The 19,071-nt window shown below is 39.5% G+C and overlaps 1 protein-coding gene across 1 annotated transcript in view; it reads right to left on the bottom strand.

The window, feature by feature from the left end:
* Positions 1–5,055: 5,055 nt before the first annotated feature.
* The window catches only part of LOC132845526 (protein unc-13 homolog A), a 53,480-nt gene continuing 39,464 nt past the window's right edge, over positions 5,056–19,071 (bottom strand). Inside the window, exons 29-42 of the mRNA XM_060869561.1 lie at positions 17,856–17,952; positions 17,559–17,702; positions 17,363–17,440; positions 16,869–16,946; positions 14,549–14,637; positions 14,088–14,237; positions 12,819–12,942; positions 11,982–12,038; positions 11,796–11,876; positions 11,494–11,641; positions 9,590–9,646; positions 6,920–7,012; positions 6,646–6,805; positions 5,056–6,242 (exon numbers count right to left, since the gene is read on the bottom strand). Coding sequence (XP_060725544.1) covers positions 5,951–6,242; positions 6,646–6,805; positions 6,920–7,012; positions 9,590–9,646; positions 11,494–11,641; positions 11,796–11,876; positions 11,982–12,038; positions 12,819–12,942; positions 14,088–14,237; positions 14,549–14,637; positions 16,869–16,946; positions 17,363–17,440; positions 17,559–17,702; positions 17,856–17,952 — 1,648 coding nt within the window. The 3' untranslated portion in view covers positions 5,056–5,950. The remainder of the gene's footprint in view (positions 6,243–6,645; positions 6,806–6,919; positions 7,013–9,589; positions 9,647–11,493; positions 11,642–11,795; positions 11,877–11,981; positions 12,039–12,818; positions 12,943–14,087; positions 14,238–14,548; positions 14,638–16,868; positions 16,947–17,362; positions 17,441–17,558; positions 17,703–17,855; positions 17,953–19,071) is intronic.

Raw genomic sequence — 19,071 nt, 5'->3', positions numbered from 1 at the left:
GGTCGATGAAGGGGACCAATCGAATCGAGCTCACAACCTTCCAATTGGTAGCCCAACATCTTAACCACTAGGCTACCACATCCCATTTATGTTATACATGTTTAACCAAATTATAAGAATTTATAGTAAATACTTTACAATGGTTGGTTTGTGATTTGCCCCAGTCACAGACCTGACATTGGGACCCACAGTCCAAGAAAGTTCTCTCCATTAACATTTATTCATTTGAAGAATAGTCAGTATTCTATACCCACAGTAACAGTAAGTGAGTGGGTCCTCATGTGGGATAAATGCATTGCACGATAATTTAACTAGAATTAGTGTAATCATATTCTGCTAATCCAGAACCAATGAAATAATAGAAAATGTCATTAGCTTGGCAAAGGGGAGGATATGTAAAGACAGAAATCAGAGGGTTTATTCTTGAACTAAACTAATGTCTTGGAACTGTGCCTTGAATGAAAAACAAATAATTTTTTGAAGTCTACTATACTGTGAATATAAATGACGTAAAATCTAAATTTAAAGATGCAGTGAATCATCACTCCAGTGACACAACTGACCTGTCTGTAAACTCCAGTTCTTAAGACATTAGCCCAGTTTCAAAGAAAAGTGCAGTGAAAGTAAACAGGATTAGTCAAAATGAAAAAGCCAGGTTCATCACAAAACAGCTGAGTACTAAAAACAGGTCTAGTACAATAATACAAACCGCATCTTTAAAACATTATGACTTGCTCTCTCTGTGTGTGTGTGTGTGTGTGTGTGTGAGAGAGAGAGAGAGAGAGTGCGTTCATCTTACTAAAGGAAATCAATCCGCAGGGTTTGATTGTATGATCATATTTTAATAGGAAGCAATGCTGCAATAATCCACCACTGTTCTGATTAGAAACCATCATAATGAGTAAAAATAAAAATTAGAAACATCCCCAGTATAAAAAACATCCTCTCATGCTTGTACAGGCTACAGTCATTTTTGGACACGTTTATGTATTCACAAGCTTTTTTTTTATTTAATAAAAAATAAATACATTTGAAAATATGAACACGAAAAAGAAATATAAAGATAAATCGTTCGATAGTTGGCAGGATAAACACACACAAAAAAAAACCCCCAACAAAACAAGAAAAAGAAATTAAGACACGTGCTGGCACAATTAACATTCGATTCCCCTTCATGCACTTAGTTTCTATTCATGACGTGGGCAGCACGTGGATGGCACGGCAGCAGGCATGCACTCATGCACGTGGGGTAATCTTCATGCCTGTTTGTGCTTGAGCGGGTCTGTGAGAGCGAGTTTTTCAAGGTGCGTGCGCGCATGTGTGTGTGTGTGTGTGTGTGTGTGTGTTTCGTGTGAGCCCTCATGGAGATGGCGTTTCTGCGACAAGGTTTGTCAAACGTTAATGCCACAATATTTCCAAATAGTCTATCATCCAGGATATATTTGGTGCCTGAAGCTTAATATTTAAGTTTTGCACTGAAGGATCCTGTAACTAACAAGCATTGAGCAGACACGGTTGAGCGCTTACACACTTTCCAGGATAGTAGAGAATGTAAACAAACATGAAATATAAAAGATATTATCATGTATACCACAGTGCTGTTGGACTCTTCGACCTACATATTTAGTACGCTAAATTCTACAGTCGTTGCTATAGTAACAACTTGCTCGAGGTGGACGCCACACATAATCCAAGACTCATAAATCAGATTAAAAAAAAATTTTTGGTTATTTAATAAAGTAAAGCATTTAACTGTGGATACAGAAAAGGAAAGAGTCCAGAGCTTTTTAACACTCGGTAAGTTTTCCTCCATGATGGAGTCTTCAGAACAGACATTTTACGCCTTCTGGTTACTCCAAAATGCCAAGATGCGTTTTTCTTTGTTAGTTGTATTAACTTTAAAAAGAAAAATCGATGCTGATGAGAGAACAAGTAACAGCTGCTTTAAATTCGCTGTCTGAGATCCCTGACAATCCTGATTGGAGGTGGTAAACTGGTAGCCACAAGCTTCCTGTAATTATCAGGAACATCAGCCTCAACGCATCAGTGCAAAACTAAAGACTTCAGATGCCAAATAAATGTTGGCTGATTGACACAAATTTGGAGTCATTTTCATTAAACTATTCTTTTAAACTATTCTTTTTTTTCCCGACTATGTCCATTCCTAACTGTTTCTCTCGAGTAAAGGCCAGTGTGATGGACATTCAAAGCCGTGTTTTGTTTGGTTTGGATGCTGAAGCCCACTGTAATGTTATGAGACCTACTTCTACTGAACTCTTCAACTCGACCCATTTTGTTATTTGCTTCCCAACAGTAAATTACATAAGTATGTGCAAGCGATTTGTGCTGAAACACTCTGCTTTGTAAACATTTAATATTCTAGTCCAAAGCTATCCACTGTGACTATGTTTAATTGCACTATGGTTTAGGTGTAAAAAAAGCAAACTTGGATGGCTATCAAGTTATGACTGGCTGTTGTCCCTCGTAAGACCACATACACAGCCCTCAAAGAGGCAAGAACACTTCTGGAATTGATCATTAAGTGAAAAGTGCAGGAACGATGCTAACGATGCGCTTCGGATGCCTGGAACAGCGGCTGTGACATCTCTGACATCTCTGTGCTTCACACTGTTCCTAAAACTAACATGGTGTACACACTTGTTGTCAATTTTTGTTGCTTGTACAGGCCTGCACATCCACCTGGGTGGGTGCCTGACTAAGAGACTCTATTTGGCATGCGCATGTGCGTGCGTTTGTGTGTGTGTATGTGTGTGTTTTTCAGGTTTACTTTCTACACGGTTTTTAGTTTTAATTTCGGCCTTCAGTATTGCTGTAGAATTAAGACAGACGAGTTCACACTAGATTACATTAAAACATAAGCAAAGAGCAGCTGTGTCCACATGCCACAAACACGCAGTCTGGTTGATCCATAATCTGACAAGTACAGACATAGACAAGGCGACGGAGACGAGGTGCTTTTATTTGGCAGAATCCTGGACTAAAGATCCAGCCTCACTGAACACTATTGAGTAACACTTTTAGAAAGCTGCAATGTGAACCTCAGGCATCAGATGTCACACTGTTGACAATCCAGCCTGGAGTCTCCGAATTCTCAATTAATTCATTCATTAAAAAAAAAAATAATTCTTATATTCACAGAAAATCTGAAGAATCTTCAGATCAGTGTAGTCCCCAGAAAGAATATAACAATAAAAATATAATAAATAAAATGATACTTCTAGCTGGTTATGTAGCACAAGCTAACCTGACAGGACTACAGAAATGATCTTTAATGATCATTTAAATGCTAACTTTAGCCAGTTAACTTCCACTTCTAACACAAGCTTATTAGTTAACACTGACTAAGATGACAAGATTTGTTAATAATATTCAGTGATGATCAAGGCCAGCTAACACACATGAGCTAACCTGAAGAATTAGCTAACCTGACAGGATTTCCAAGAATTTTAGCCAACTGGCTAAAATACGTTAGCATGGCAGGATTTTCTTAAGAGCTTTGAAAGGATATTCATAAATGTTTAAAAAAAATAAATAAATGCATTGTCATCCCTGCTAACTAGCAAGAATAAGCTAACCTGAAAGGCTTTCTAAGTGGATTTTTCTGAGAGGAAGTCATATTCATAATGCTAATATGTGTCAGCTAGCCAAAGTGAGCTAACCAACCAGTATTGTAAGTCATGTTTATAGCTGTCAGTGTGCCAAAAATGAAGAAATCATTTACAACATAAAATGCATTGCCTTTGCCTAGCTGGCTAAAATAAAATAACTTGACAAGAGAGAATAATCATAAACGTTTAGTATCCATTCTATAGCTGGATAGCCCAAATGAACTAATCTGACAGGATTTTAAGACATATTTAAAGCTGGCCAGTTAGCTGACCTAGAATTCTTAAGGAGTTTTAAAAGTCTTAAAAGGAACCTTCAGCTAGTTGGCTATAATAATTTAATTTGACAGGATGCAATTTGAGAGGATTTTCATAAATTCATTGCTATACCTGCTAGTTAGAAAATAATAAATACTCTGATGGGTTTTTATGGAAAAAAGTCATAAAAGTGGTTTAAAGTCGTATTCATAAAGTTAATAATCATCTTGTAGTTAGAAAAAAAAATAGATGACAGGATTTCCGAAAGTTTTTAAAAAGATATTCATAAATATTTTTAACACTCAGCCTTAACCCTGATAGCTAGCTAAAAATGAGCTAACCTGACAGGATTTCTGAGATTTCTCAAAGCATATTCATATTGTTTATGAATTGAATGAATCAGCTTGGAGTTTCTGAGAGAATTGTTCATAATCCTAATTGCTAACACTAGACAGCTCGCCATGAGCTAACCTAACAATTTCTGACAGGATTTTTTTAAGCCATATTTGGTTGTCATAATCCTCACTTCTAAACACTAGCATACAAAGATGTACCCAGCAGTTTGTAGACAGATGTCTCCCTTATGCAGTAAATCTATCACTTCCATTCATGTTTTGGTGTATGATAACAAGAATCTGAATATTATGTTACTTAAAGGCTGAACTATCTGACACCAGAGGAGCACCAAGATGTTAAAAAAAACATCCTTGCCCAAGTTATAAGTCATTATAATAAACTATGTATCTGTATGTATTTCTGAGAGTATTGTGCGTATCAGTGATACTAAACAATGTTATCGATAGCAGCTGACTGATGGGTAAAAATCTAGCTCTATAAAAGTTTTTCATTTTCAATCCTTAGTATCACTGCACTGATATTTTTCCACAGGTTTTTTGTCATGCCCTTACTCTTCAGATAGCACTTTGTTTCACAAGCCTAAATTGAAAAGTGAACTGTATTAAACTGTATTGCGATACTCTGATATTTTTGCCACATAACCCAATCCCATTTTCATTACTGTGAACTTGAGGTCTATAACAGCTACTATATTCAGTCTTCACGACTCCAACTATCAGTTTTGGTTTAGATTTCCAGGAACCATGACGCACAGCGGCTGAGGCGAGCATGAGGAGAGAGTCACAGTGTGAAAGTGGCTTGGCTTCATCATGCACGACGTACAGTAACAGAGGACAGCAGAAACAGCACTTTCTGACTGGACCGTACAGACGGACAGAAACACGCAACTGGGACTGGACTTAAAAACATGCAACAGAGGCTTAAGTGCAAAGTTCCGTTTTCAAAACAACAAGAAAATACTGAGCCCCATTATGTTTTGGATTTTTACAGTTGTCTGGTTATAAAACATGAGTGAAGGAGGGAGTACACAGAATTTCATGGAGATCCTGTAAGCAGCAATGCGTTGTGGGTAAGCAGGGAGGAGCAGCATGCTGGTCAACACATGTAAGAGAAGAGTACGGAGGATCAATGTGCCGACTGAAAAAGCCATGCGTGGATCGCTAACATATCGTTATAGTGCTGCCTTTTGCTCGTTGCACAACTGAGTAATGGCTAATGTTTCTTACAGTGATATTTTTTAAGACAGAGGGTCAAAAAGCACATAAGAAAATTTGTTTGTGTGACGCAAATCACTCTCAATATGTAAGCTGTTTATCACATCATTGTTGTTTCTATAAGCTTTGAGGCATGCTTCGGTCTACTGTAGAGACAGGACAAAAAAAGGAGATTGGCCATGTATGTGTCTATACTGTTGCGTTTTCAGATGTCACAGCGGAGTTCCCTTTACAAAAAAAGGCATGATGAAAGAGCGACACCTCTGACATCATTATTTGCTTGAATCAGGTTTGATTGCTTTAGTGCTTAAGCAGAGATTTATGTTATGCCACTGATGAGGCACAACAGTGTTTCTCTAACTCACATTAGTCTCTATACAAGTCAGTGTTTACTAAACAGACTGTCTCCTGTTCACTTGGTGCATGTTGATGTGTGTATGTGTGCATTTTTTTCATTCCTGTGCATGTTCTGTGGAAACACAGATCTTCATTTTCCTAACTCCCACGGCCCTCCTCGGCCGATCGCTGGTCCGATTTTAACTTGACAAACTCTTTGGCCACGTCATCGTTGTTGCGCTGTGAGAGGATTCGCAGCACGGTAAGACCTGTCTCGTCCATGTGCACACGTTTGCCCAGGGGTAACCAGAAGGCTCCGCCACCACGCAGCACCGGGTCTTTTAGCTGTAGCACAGCCATGCCGACTGTACGGTCCTCTCGTGCAAAGCAGTAGTCCTTCACACACACCTGGAGTTCATAGTTCTCAGGACCCAGCTCACTGCCCAGGACACTACAGAAAGAAACAAGAAGGTGTCTAAATTGCCCAATTTGTGAAAAACTATGTATACATGGTGTATTCCTGCCTCAGGATCAGTATTCCTAGTACAGATTTACTGTGACCCCTGACAGGATAAAGTGTTTATTGGAGATGAATGAATAAATGAATGAATGAATGAATGAATAAACCAAAAACCTACTATGCAATTTAAAATAACTATATGTTTCTATGTGAAAAATATTTTTCTTAAAAGAAACCAAAAAAAATGCCATCAGTTAAGACTACGACTATGCAAACTATAATGTAGCTTTCAATCATTTTTAACATCGTAAAAATGTTCCCTTTATTATAACATATTAAAAATAATAACATTCATGTAAACTACATCATTCTCTATTTTAACACACACACGTACAATTGAAAGGACTCTGCAAACTTTGGGGACCAGCTGTTGTTCTTGGACTTGGTAGCAAACTTCCTCTTCTTGTCACTCAGGTGAGGTCCGATGATGTAGACCTCCACGAAGGGCCGGAATATGCCTTGAGTCTGCCAGCGCAGGTCATTGGCTGCCACCACTGACAATCAAGCACAAACCATTATCGAGTGGAAAGAGTGATAAAGCATCATTCACACATTCATTAATTACAAAAAGCTTCCAGTCATATAATGAATGTGAGGAAAATGTTAACCTTTGATGTTGATTTTGTGACCGCCGCTGTTAGGGTCACTGAGGAGCTCCACTGTCATGCACACCTCTCCCACAGCCTCATCCACACCCGAGGCTGAAAGGTCAACGGTCAGAGAAATAAACATAGATTTATATATTTATACTGTAATCTGTGCCACCTACGTTCCTGCCATGCAACCCATGCACATGGTAGTCATCCCTCAAGCTCTTATTTCTTTATTTGTGTATTTACTCAATGAGAATACAGAAAGAAAACTACTTTCTTTCTGTTTCTAGAACTTCATGCTGGCTGCATGTGACAGCGCATTCAGAATCTGGAGTTACACAATACAAATTGTGTAACTCCACAATATTTGCCATATTCTGTGAATACTGTGCTACAGAAATGTAAATAATTTCAGATAGCACAGTTCCAGTTGAAACTGCTGCATAAACTACATGCACTGGAGTTAATTATTCAGTTACTCCTCTAAAAACTGTTTTGTATTATGTTTCCTATGTTCTGTAAAGCTGCTTTGAGACAATGTCCATTGTTAAAAGCGATATACAAATGAATTTGAATTGAATTGAATGAAAAACATATTCAGGAAAATGTGGGGATGATTCCAGGGAACCTCAGAATGAACCAGCAGAATGAAAATTGCAAAGCTACAGGCCAAAAAGTTCGTTTGACAGGTATGTTTTTGTTAATTACATAATAAAATACACGAGCCAATCATGTGCTGATATGCAAATAAAGTCCACGAAACACTGTTGTAGCAGTAGTTCATGGAGTTGGGTTTGCGTTTGTCGATAAGGTTACAATTTTAAGAGCTCTTTCTGTGCCGTTTTGTTTAATGAGAGTTTATGTTGAAATGCCATATTAAGAGACGAAGAGACACATTATAAGCACGTTATAAGCAAATATAAGCACGATGCCACAAAGTGGGCACAATATAAAATCTTGGGAAAAAAAAATACAACCAAATCTGCAATAGTTCATAAACTTGATTCTCTGGGCTATGCCTCCTATTTAAAACCGCTGGAAAACTTTGTAATCCAGAACCTGTATGTTGTTGCCTTGTTTTGTGAGTGTAATTACAGCACAGCTGCATCTTCCTAGCACAGACTTGAGCTTTGTGTGTTCTCTCTAGAATCTAAATGAAAAACATGAACTGTGAATGAAACGCTGCTGTGCTAAGTTTGTATCCTGCAGATGGTGCTGTAGCTCTTTACTCATGACCTCGTACGGTGTCTCAAAGGCTGTTCTAAAGCCTGATGCACTTGCTCAGACTCGACATACCCGTCACAACTACTACTAATTTTTAGGGACTTTCTTTGGCCATCTTGATGAATTGTATTGGACAACAAAGCTGACACTTCAGTTCCATCTGCTGATTAAAGTGCCGAAATCTGCTAAAGAAAAGTGCAGCCATAAAACTGCTCAAACGTTCATGCTCACTCTGACGAGATCAGCACAATTCTTCTCCTGCATTAATGGAAATGGAAAGTGAGGAATCTACATGTGTCCGGCTCTATGCTATTCGGTGACCTCTGCTCACCTTTTCAACACCTGCTCTCCATTAGAGCTCATTCCCACAGAACATATGAGACACACATGTATCTGACTTTTTTCTCCAACACATTTGCAGTTCTGTTTTACAGCACAGCTTTATGAGCACAGGTCCATATTTCCTGTAATGCTTAAAATTGCCAATAGGCCTACAATGATCATATCCTCTTATAGTGTAAAATTGTGAATCACAATCCTGTCCATACACATTACCATGCAATGATGGGTCATATTCAATCCTCTATTTACGTTTTCTGTTTTCTTTTTCGCATGAAACTGTGAACCAAACCACTACATAATCATTCATTTTCTACCGCTTATCTGAACTACCTCGGGTCACGGGGAGCCTGTGCCTATCTCAGGCGTCATCGGGCATCAAGCCAGGATACACCCTGGACGGAGTGCCAACCCATCGCAGGGCACACACACACTCTCATTCACTCACACAATAACACACTACGGACAATTTTCCAGAGATGGCAATCAACCTACCATGCATGTCTTTGGACCGGGGGAGGAAACCGGAGTACCCGGAGGAAACCCCCGAGGCACGGGGAGAACATGCAAACATCGAACCCCGACCCTGGAGGTGTGAGGCAAACGTGCTAACCACTAAGCCACCGTGCCCCCCACTACATAATCAGTTAATCTAAAATGTAAAAAAAAAACAACAACTTTGGAGGATTTTACAAATTGTACCTCTGTACAAACAAATGAATGAAAGGCTCAGTCGAAGCTCTAGCATTAGCTTCAGCAGTACAGTTAAGCCTACAGTTATTTTCGTCCTCAAACAATTGATTCAATGATTTGATTTTAATTTAGCAATTATGTCCACATGTTTAAATACCTTGACATGGGCCTCAAACCTACAATGGTACCAAAGGCTTATGTTGCTGTTACCAGTTCCAGAAAAACATGGTTAAATTATTCTCTGATGAAGTAACCCTTAATTGTAGGGTTGTACGAGGAAACAGTTTTGGATGAAATCACAACCTCACATGCGGATATAAAGATGCAAACTGGTCATATACTGTTTGCATCTAGGAATATGAATATTTATTTAAAATCATGCCCATGCAAAGAGCAGCTCCCTGTGCTCAGAGACCCGGATGCACGTACCCTTCTCTGGGTACACATCCTCACTCGGAGTGCACCTCACCCCTTTACCTCCATGAACTAGCAGAGCAGAGAGAGAGAGAGAGAGAGAGAGACAGAGAGAGGGAGGGAGGGGTAGAGAGAGGGAGAGGCAGAAATAGAGCATGTAAGGGAGAGGCCGACAAAGACAGAACGAGAGCGAGAGAAAGAGAGAGAGGGAGGGGTAGAGAGAGGGAGAGGCAGATAGAGAGCATGTGAGAGGGAGAGGCAGACAAAGACAGAGAGAGAGAAAGAGAGAGAGAGAGAGAGAGAGAGAGAGAGAGAGAGAGAGAGAGAGAGAGAGAAACAGACACAGAGAGAGAACAAGAGAGAGAAAGAAATAGAGAAAGACAGAGCGGGAGAGAGAGAGAGAGAGAGAGAGAGAGAGAGAGAGAGAGAGAGAGAGAATAAACACTAATGGAAACACATTACCATCTGAATATCATGTTGACATTCGAACATAAAAGATGTTGACAGCGATACAAAAGCCAGACAGTTTGCAGTGAACATACAGTGAATGACAAAGTGAGCGTATTACACAAATACAGGGAGAGACGGAGAGACAGATAGACAGATAAAAGCTAAAGGAACAAAGAGAATGAAAAAGGGAGTAGAGGCAGACTAAAAACAGGAAGGGGAGTGTTTATAAGAGTTTAATGATGGAAAGCGTTTCTGAAAGAGCTGGCAGGTTTAAATATATACAGCAGCTGGGAATGAATTTCATACAGTAGATACTAAGATGCTCAGTGATGTCAAAATACATTTAAAATGGAATGAAAAAGTAGAAAACATTAAAAAATTCATCCCAAAGTTTGGAAGTGGATTAAACAAAGAAATGTATTTACGGATTTGCTTTTTCTGTGTCTCCATAAATGAATATACAATACAACAGAAACATCACTGTTATCCCCATGAAGGCTTTGTTTGTGTGTATGTATGTGTGTGTGTGTATGTATGTGTGTGTGCGTGTGTGTGTATGTATGTGTGTGTACGCGTGTGTGTGTATGTATGTGTGTGTGCGTGTGTGTGTATGTATGTGTGTGTACGCGTGTGTGTGTATGTATGTGTGTGTATGTATATGTGTGTGCGTGTGTGTGTGTATGTATGTGTGTGTGCGTGTGTGTGTCCAGGGCTGTGTCTCTATAAATTAATATACAATACACCTGAACAGGAAACATCCTTGTTATACCCATGAGGCGGGGATATGAATTGAATAAAAGTGTGCATGTGTGTGCATGTGTGTGTGTTTGTTTGTGTGTGTTTGTTCATGTGTGTTTGATTCAGTTTGTTTGTGTGTGTGTGTATGTTTGTGTTTGTATGTGTGTTTGTGTGTACGTGTATGTTTAAGTTTGTATGTGTATGTGTGTGCAAGTGTGTGTGTTTGTGTGTGTGTGTGTGTGCAAGTGTGTGTGTTTGTGTGTGTGCGTGTGTGAACGTCTGTGTGTTTGTTCAAGTGTGTGTGTGATTGTGTGTGTATGTTTGTGTTTGTGTGTATGTGTGTGTTTGTGTGTGTAGGTTTGTGTGTTTATGTTTGTGTGTTTGTGTATGCTTGTGTGTGTATGTTTGTGTGTGTTTGTGTGTATGTGTGTGTTTGTGTTTGTGTATGCTTGTGTGTGTATGTTTGTGTGTGTGTATGTTTGTGTGTATGCTTGTGTGTGTGTTTGTATGTTTCTGTGTTTGTGTATGCTTGTGTGTGTATGTTTGTGTGTGTGTGTTTATTTGTGTGTTTGTGTATGCTTGTGTGTGTATGTTTGTGTGTGTGTATGTGTGTGTGTTTGTGTATGCTTGTGTGTATGTTTGTGTGTGTGTGTGTATGTGTGTGTTTGTGTATGCTTGTGTGTGTATGTTTGTGTGTGTGTGTGTGTGTGTGTGTGTGCACAGTGCCGTACCCTGATTGTGCTGTGACTGGATGAATTTGCGGATGAGTTTGTCCGTGGCTTGTGTGTAGAGTGATAGAGCATAGCGCAGAGACTGCAGGTCCGGGCTTTTCTCCAAAAATGTCTTCTTCAGGCCCACACCACCGGCATGGAAGTATTGCTGTTACACACACACACACACACACACACACACACACACACACACACACACACACATGCACACTTATTACACTACATTAACTCAGTATAAGAGTGTGATCTGAGTGTAGGTGTAGATTTGTTGTGTGTGTGTGTGTGTGTGAGTGTTTTCTTACCTTTATGGTGTCCAGTGCCAGCTCAATAACTGCACACTGTTTGGGGCTGAGTGCTTTGGCTTCCTCTCGCACCATATGCTCCTAAAAACATAAATCAGCAGCTGCTTCCTGAATCCAGGTGTTTCATAATAATTTCTTTTTATCACACCTGATTGTTAAGTGTTTGTGCAGTTGCTTTGTGTCTACCTTTAGCTTGGACAGCTGACCCAACTCTTTAGCTGCTGAGAAGATGAGCTGTGTGCCCTGAAAAAGATGACTAAGTTATCACACTTTCTCTCTCTCTCTCTCTCTCTCTCTCTCTCTCTCTCTCTCTCTCTCACACACACACACACACACACACACACACACACACACACCCACACACACACAGACACACACACACACAGACACACACACACACTCCCAGACCCAGCACTCTCTCCTCCTCCTCCATCCAGGTCTATCATTAATTCTAGATTTCATTAGACGAGAAATCCATCTCCTCTTTTAGTGACTAAATCCAGGCGGCAGCACAAACTGTTTTCCGGCTTCTTATTTCCCATCGATTCATATTTGTGTTCCTTGTCTAGGAAATGTGTGATCTCAGCACACAGCTCATTACTAGCAGCAAGCATTGCATGAGCAACTAGTTCTCGACACAGTATTACAGCACAGTAAGTTGTTAAACCAAAACCTTGGACTATCCGCATCCTCAGATGATCCACTGCGGCGACCCTTAACATGGAGCAGCCGAAAGAAAAACACCATGCAGATGTTAAACGTTAACCAAAAAAATGGCAATTTAAAAACGTACAAAAAAACACACTATTTTAAGATATTAAAAATTGTGTAAAACTGACAACTCAAGCGACGACTCCTGTGAAAATTCTGCGACTGCATCAAATGCAAACGTGAATCCTTCATACTGTAATAGTATAAGTCGCTTGGCAAGAGAAATAACAAAACATGGGATTGTTAACATATTTATAACCGTACTGCTTTCACTGTCTGCTGGAAATGAGCTCTTAACTTAAAGGCACTCACGGATTGGTCAGTAAGTGGAGGAAGAACAATGGTTTTCTCCATGGTGTTCATGACCAGCTTCCACAGCTCCTTGAGGACCCTCTTCAACACCGTCTTCTCACAGATCTTGGCAAATAATGTTAAACTAAATAGAGAGAAATAGAGAAACAAAAGAGGGTTCAACAGCTCATCCGACATCTCAGATCCGACTACGTTTCTTATCAAAAACACTTAGTATCTCAAAACAAAATACCCAAGAAAGCTTTGTATTTCAGGACCACTGCATTTCTTTCTAATTTAAATCAAAATCATTCCCAAAAAATCAATACTAAAATCCTAAAAATCCTCCTCCATCCGAGGGTTGTCCCCCCCCATAAAAAATTATTTAAAAAATATCGCACTCTCTATTGTGAAAAATATAAGTATGTATACCTAAATAATTGTGTAAGTAGTAAAATAACAAACGCAAAAAATGCATTTAGAAACAGTTGAGTTCCCCCTCCCCTTCCTCACAGTGGTTTGACCCACTGCCTGCTTTCCCAGTCAGGTGTGTGGCTGCGGCTCAATTAATGTTGGACTCCATTAAGTAGGGGATTTTATTCACTTTAAATAAAGCGATTCTCTTTAATGTAGTTGATGCAGACTCATTCATAAATTAGTTGCGGCAAAATGCTGATTACGAATTTCCATGAATCTGCTATATTAGCGATTAAAATATTACTTATCTAGTTAACGTTAGCTTGTTTACAATAGCTTGTTGCATAGTGCACTGCAACTAACACACCAAAGCCGTGTTTAAAAATTTATTTACAACTTTAAATAAAATAAACCTTTTTTTAATTCCTTGTTTTTATTGTTGTGATTTTTTTTATGATAGTTTTAATTTCTTTATGTAAAGCACTTTGAATTACCATTGACTGTATTATTGACTGTATTATTTGTGTCACCTTCAAAAATTGCTCATGAGAAATTGTATATTTATTGTCCCCCCCTACTGTTAAATGAAATTTACACCCATGATTCATTGGTAAATTTTCTGGCTCATCATATATCTGTAATATAACTGTAGTAAAGTCACGAGTCTGAGCCACATTATCATATGGACTCAGTGGAGTGGGATCTTAAACTGGAGGATGCTGAGGATGGAGGTTGTTTACACACAAACTAGCCACCTATCCCACCACAGTGTGTAATTCGTTGTCCTTTAAAGCCTCACTAATAAACTACAAGTTTCGTGCTGATGCACAACATCCATGAACAAAGTCTTTGAGAATGAAGTGTGTATCTCACTTGCTGTCCAGGAAGTCCATGATGGGCTGAAGCACATTGTCAGCGTCCTGTGTGAGGCTGCCGTTTCCGTTTGCGGGAACGTTAGCACCTTTCACCTGGCTCAGGATGTCGCCCATCTGTTTCACATTCTGCTCGATGTTAGGCTGGAAACTACAGAAACACGCAGAAAAAAGTCACGCTGGCTTGCGCAGCAATGTTGGGACGTAACCATGACAACTAGAACAAATGACATTTTCACTAGGTTTAAATTCACTTTTAAACAAAAAGGAATTAATAAAGATGCTTCTAGATGATACCAGAAAAAAGTACAAGTTACATTCATAGCAAACATTTATTGCGTTAGGTTTCACAAATGCTAGAAAAATCTATATCAAATCTATTTAAAAATATTGACAACACATCAAACTATATGGTGATATTGATGACGGTGCTAAGATGAACAGCGTCTGTGGGAAACCCACCTGACCGCAAAGATCCTGCTCAGGTCATCCATCACATTGTTCAATTTGACCTGCAGCTCCTTCAGGAAGTCACTGGCCTCCACGTTCAGCTGAAAAGCAAATCATACACACATGAATCCCTGACCGCCAGCATTGACATGCTAAATGATTAGCAGTACACAGCAGGGAATCTGGCACAGAACTCAGATGGTTTACTTAATATTCATGATATCATCAGGCTTAAATACGCAAAAAATAGACAATTAGCTGTGAAGGAATTAGAGATGCTTATTGGTTTTGTGCTACATGTGTAATTCTGATTAGAACAATTATATTCGGAGAAAAACGTTTGAACGAGTATGAGTTTTCTCGCTACAAAGACAAGCTGCTTTTTTTTTCTTTTATTGACTTCAATTGAGAGAAAATTGATGTTAACGAGGGATGTACCGCTAATGATAACAGGATCATGGATGCTTGACAACATGTAGCCTAACTATAATAGATAAAAAGTATGTGGAAAATAAAGTAAAATTTCTATTGCTGGAAAATTGTTGTGTTATAAATGGAATAAGGGGGAACGGTGGCTTAGTGGTTAGCACGTTCGCCTCACACCTCCAGGGTTGGGGGTTCGATTCCCGCCTCCGCCTTGTGTGTGTGGAGTTTGCATGTTCTCCCCGTGCCTCGGGGGTTTCCTCCGGGTACTCCGGTTTCCTCCCCCGGTCCAAAGACATGCATGGTAGGTTGATTGGCATCTCTGGAAAATTGTCCATAGTGTGTGATTGCGTGAGTGAATGTGTGTGTGTGCCCTGCGATGGGTTGGAACTCCGTCCAGGGTGTATCCTGCCTTGATGCCCAATGACACCTGAGATAGGCACAGGCTCCCCGTGACCCCAGGTAGTTCGGATAAAGTGGTAGAAAATGAATGAATGAATGAATGAATGAATGGAATAAACCTCTTCAAGATATGGAAAAGAATCAACTTCAGGCATCATATCACTCCACTGTTGATTATTTTGCTTTGATTCCTTCAGTAGTTCTGCTCATTAAGTAACTTCTCCTCAGAATAATCTATGACATGCTGATATCAGTCAGAGATTGTGTAATACTCCGTAAAGAGTTTTTGCATGATTGCAGGACTGGGGCTGTAAACGGTTTGTCACGCAGTAATTACGATGCACGGAGTGTCACAGGGTAACAGGTGGACGAGAGGCCTCGCTGCAGAGGAGGGAATGACTAAGAGCTTCTCAAAGAGACAGCATGAGTGGGAGTTTTTATCGTAGGGTGACTCAGGAAAGAGAGGGCACAGGCTTGGTAAACGACAGAAAGATTAAAATGATGACTAGGAAATTGGAGTGATGGTGAAACGAGAGATAAATCTGAAGCTAGCTGAACAGATGGGGCCGACCTCTGAGTGCCAGCTGAGCGCGGCTAGGAGTCTTGTACAGGAACGACTTCTTATACTAAACAACATAACCATGTACATGGACATGACCTTTGCTTTACTCAAAGAGTTTTAATTAAAAAATATAATCACGGTGGAATCTAACATATCACAGGCATTACGTAACTGAGCTGTCCTCCAGAAATAGAGCTTTAATACAGAGGCTAGTGTCAAGTAACGTCAATGCTGTAGGTTGGGATTTAAGGAGCGAAGGATGAGGAAATCTGCAGAGAATTTTATCATGAATCATGCAGACACTGGCGAAGAACTTGAGTCGTGTTCACATAAAAGAAAAATTAAGTAACTTCTCAGCAGTTTGTTGGAAGGGTGTCAGATGGGCTGCTTTGACTATTTAAGAAACTGATGACCTCGAGAGTTTGATATACGACGGTCTCTAGAGTTTACACCGAATGGTGCAAAAAAGAAAAAAGAACATCCAGTGAAAGCAGGTCTGCAGTTGAGAAGAAAATGGCCAGACTGTTCACAGAACTCACCAGATGGCTCTTTACACCTACAGTGAGTAGAAAAACATCTCAGAATGTGTCAAACTTTGAGTAGAAAACCAAAAAGTTCCTCTCCTGTCAGCCAAGAACAGGAATCTGACACTAGAGTGTGTACAGACCAAAAGAGACAGGTGAAGATGGGAAAAATGTTGGCTGGTAAATCTCTTATTAGTCATCTGATTGAAACTAGGTGGTGTGCATCCAGACTGCGATCACTGTGGGACTATGATGCTATCATATGTGGATTACGAGAAAGTTGAGTAGTACATATGAAGGTGATTTATGACATCATGAAGATTAAAAGTCTACTCGTACTCTTCAAAGAGTTGCAGGAGAATTATATGATGTTCTATTGATCTCTTGAACTCTTGATGTTCAGTGGTAGATAAGAACTCACATCTTTGCCCCCCATGGCCTCAAACATCTTCTCCAGCTGCACCCGGATCTGCTGGATGTTATTAATGATGATGCAAGGCTGATTAAAAAGAAATGGAAGATGTTAAAGATTACATTTTAAAAACATAAATGAATACACGCACATACAAAATCACTCAGTGAACTAAAATAACTAAAAACCTCTTAAACACACTGATTTTGAGTCAATCAAAGGTTCATTTACCTGTGCAAGCTGAAATGTGTGTGTGTGTGTGTGTGCGTGTGTGTGTGTGTGTGAGTCTGTGAGAGAGAGAGAGAGAGAGAGAGAGAGAGAGAGTTTTTCTCTAGTGGGACTAATTTGTCTCAGTCCCAGCAGACCGCATTCAGCTAATTACTTCATCCCTATTCGATTAAACATATGGATACCTATTTCGGGATTGAGAACAGTTACAGAACATTTCCCGGAAAGAGTACAATACACACACACACACACACACACACAGTAATAACACATACCACTTTCTCCTTATTGCAGTGGTTGGGAAAATCCTTGGCAATGATTTCAGCATAAGACAAAAGTACAGTCCCAATAGTCTGTAAAAAAAAAAAAGTTGAGATGGAGATTAATTGATTGCAAGCAAAAAGCAATACATCAAGAATTCAGACTCAATTCAATAAATTCTAATGATTTTCTTAGAAATACAAGAAATACCTTGGCAAATCTCTTCATATAGCTGCCAACAATCTGAGGGTCAGGACACTCCAGCTTCCGGATAATCTCAAAGCTCTGATTCAGCTGAGAGAAAACATCAACCACCGAGCAGGAGAACAGGGCGTGCTCCGACGTCTGCTGGAACTGTGAAATCAATTCAGAGGAAGACATAAGGTATTATAAATCTGCTTGGCGCTATGAAAAAATAAGCAATATCAATAATAATTATTGTCTAAAACAGTCATACATTTACTGAAATCTTACTGACTAAAAGCAGAAAATATGTGCTATATTTACCCCGTCCTTTGCGTCCCTCACTAGGGCACCGTTCAGGAAGTCCTTGGACACTTCCTCATTCTCATCCAACCAAAGGATCACAAATGGTTCGAACCAACTATCAAAGACAACAGATATCCAGATAGGCGTTGATTATTAATAATGGCTAAACTGATTGATAATCAGATCGTATCGAATGTAGGCGATTATTTAAACCAGGCAATAACCTAACAGAAACAAGTATTAAAATCATACAAGCATTTGTGAAAAATTCATGAACAGTGTCACTGTATGCTTATCAGGGAGAAAACAAGACATTACGATACATTACAAAAAGATTTCACTTCGCTGGTTATTGTGCTAGCTAGCAAAAAAAAAAAGCTACTGAGTTAAGCCTTCAACATGAAGAAAAAAACCTCGTGAGCAACCAGTCTCAGATTGGTAGAGTGGGTTTGTGTCCTTGCTGCCATTGTTGAGTTAAAACCATTAACAGGCCTTGCCATGTTTCAACAAAATGTTCAGCTTAGCTACATCCCAAAACACACACACAAACATCCTGAAACTCTGCTCTATTCTGCTAAAATTGTTTATAGTTCAAGCATGGGGCAGCAGGGACTGTAATCACCCCACAATTGCCCAAGCTGAAAAGCAATCAAACCAGTGAAAAATTCCAACATTTACTCAGTATTCGGAATTTCAGCAGAAGTTAAATGCGTAGAGTTGTGAATGAGAGCTTTATAAATATTAACATTTGTTGAAAAGTTCCTTCCTGTTGAAAAGGTGAAGGAAAAACAAGGGGATTGTAAGGAACAGGACGTTACAAAAACATATGAGATGATTCCGGTAAATAAGGTGACATAATGATAAGGTGATATGGAAATGGGTCTGTGAGGAGGGGAACCGATAAGGAGGCGCTTGGAAGCGTATATATAGAGGAGAATTTTTGGGACCAAAGGTGTATGCGTAAAAAATCCTGTAACTCTGCAGGTCCGTCCGGAGGGTTTTTGTTTTTGCATGCCGATGCTCTTCATGAAGATGCTTTTTCTTTTCTTTGGGATTTCTTTTGTTACTTTCAAATTGGCAATTTCTCTTAGAGAATTGTTAGCTGATTGACCACAATAAAGAAGTTTGCTCGTTCTCATCCAGGTCTGAGGAGCTTTCCCATTGTTTTAATTCGTATTAATGTTAGTGCTATCAGTAAAGTAAGTTTAAGTAACAATTATATAGTATAAAAGTA

The sequence above is a fragment of the Tachysurus vachellii genome, chromosome 1 (genome assembly GCF_030014155.1).
Source record: "Tachysurus vachellii isolate PV-2020 chromosome 1, HZAU_Pvac_v1, whole genome shotgun sequence".
NCBI lineage: Eukaryota > Metazoa > Chordata > Actinopteri > Siluriformes > Bagridae > Tachysurus > Tachysurus vachellii.
Note: the sequence above shows the minus strand (reverse complement) of the source record. Positions and strands in the feature narration are given on the sequence as shown.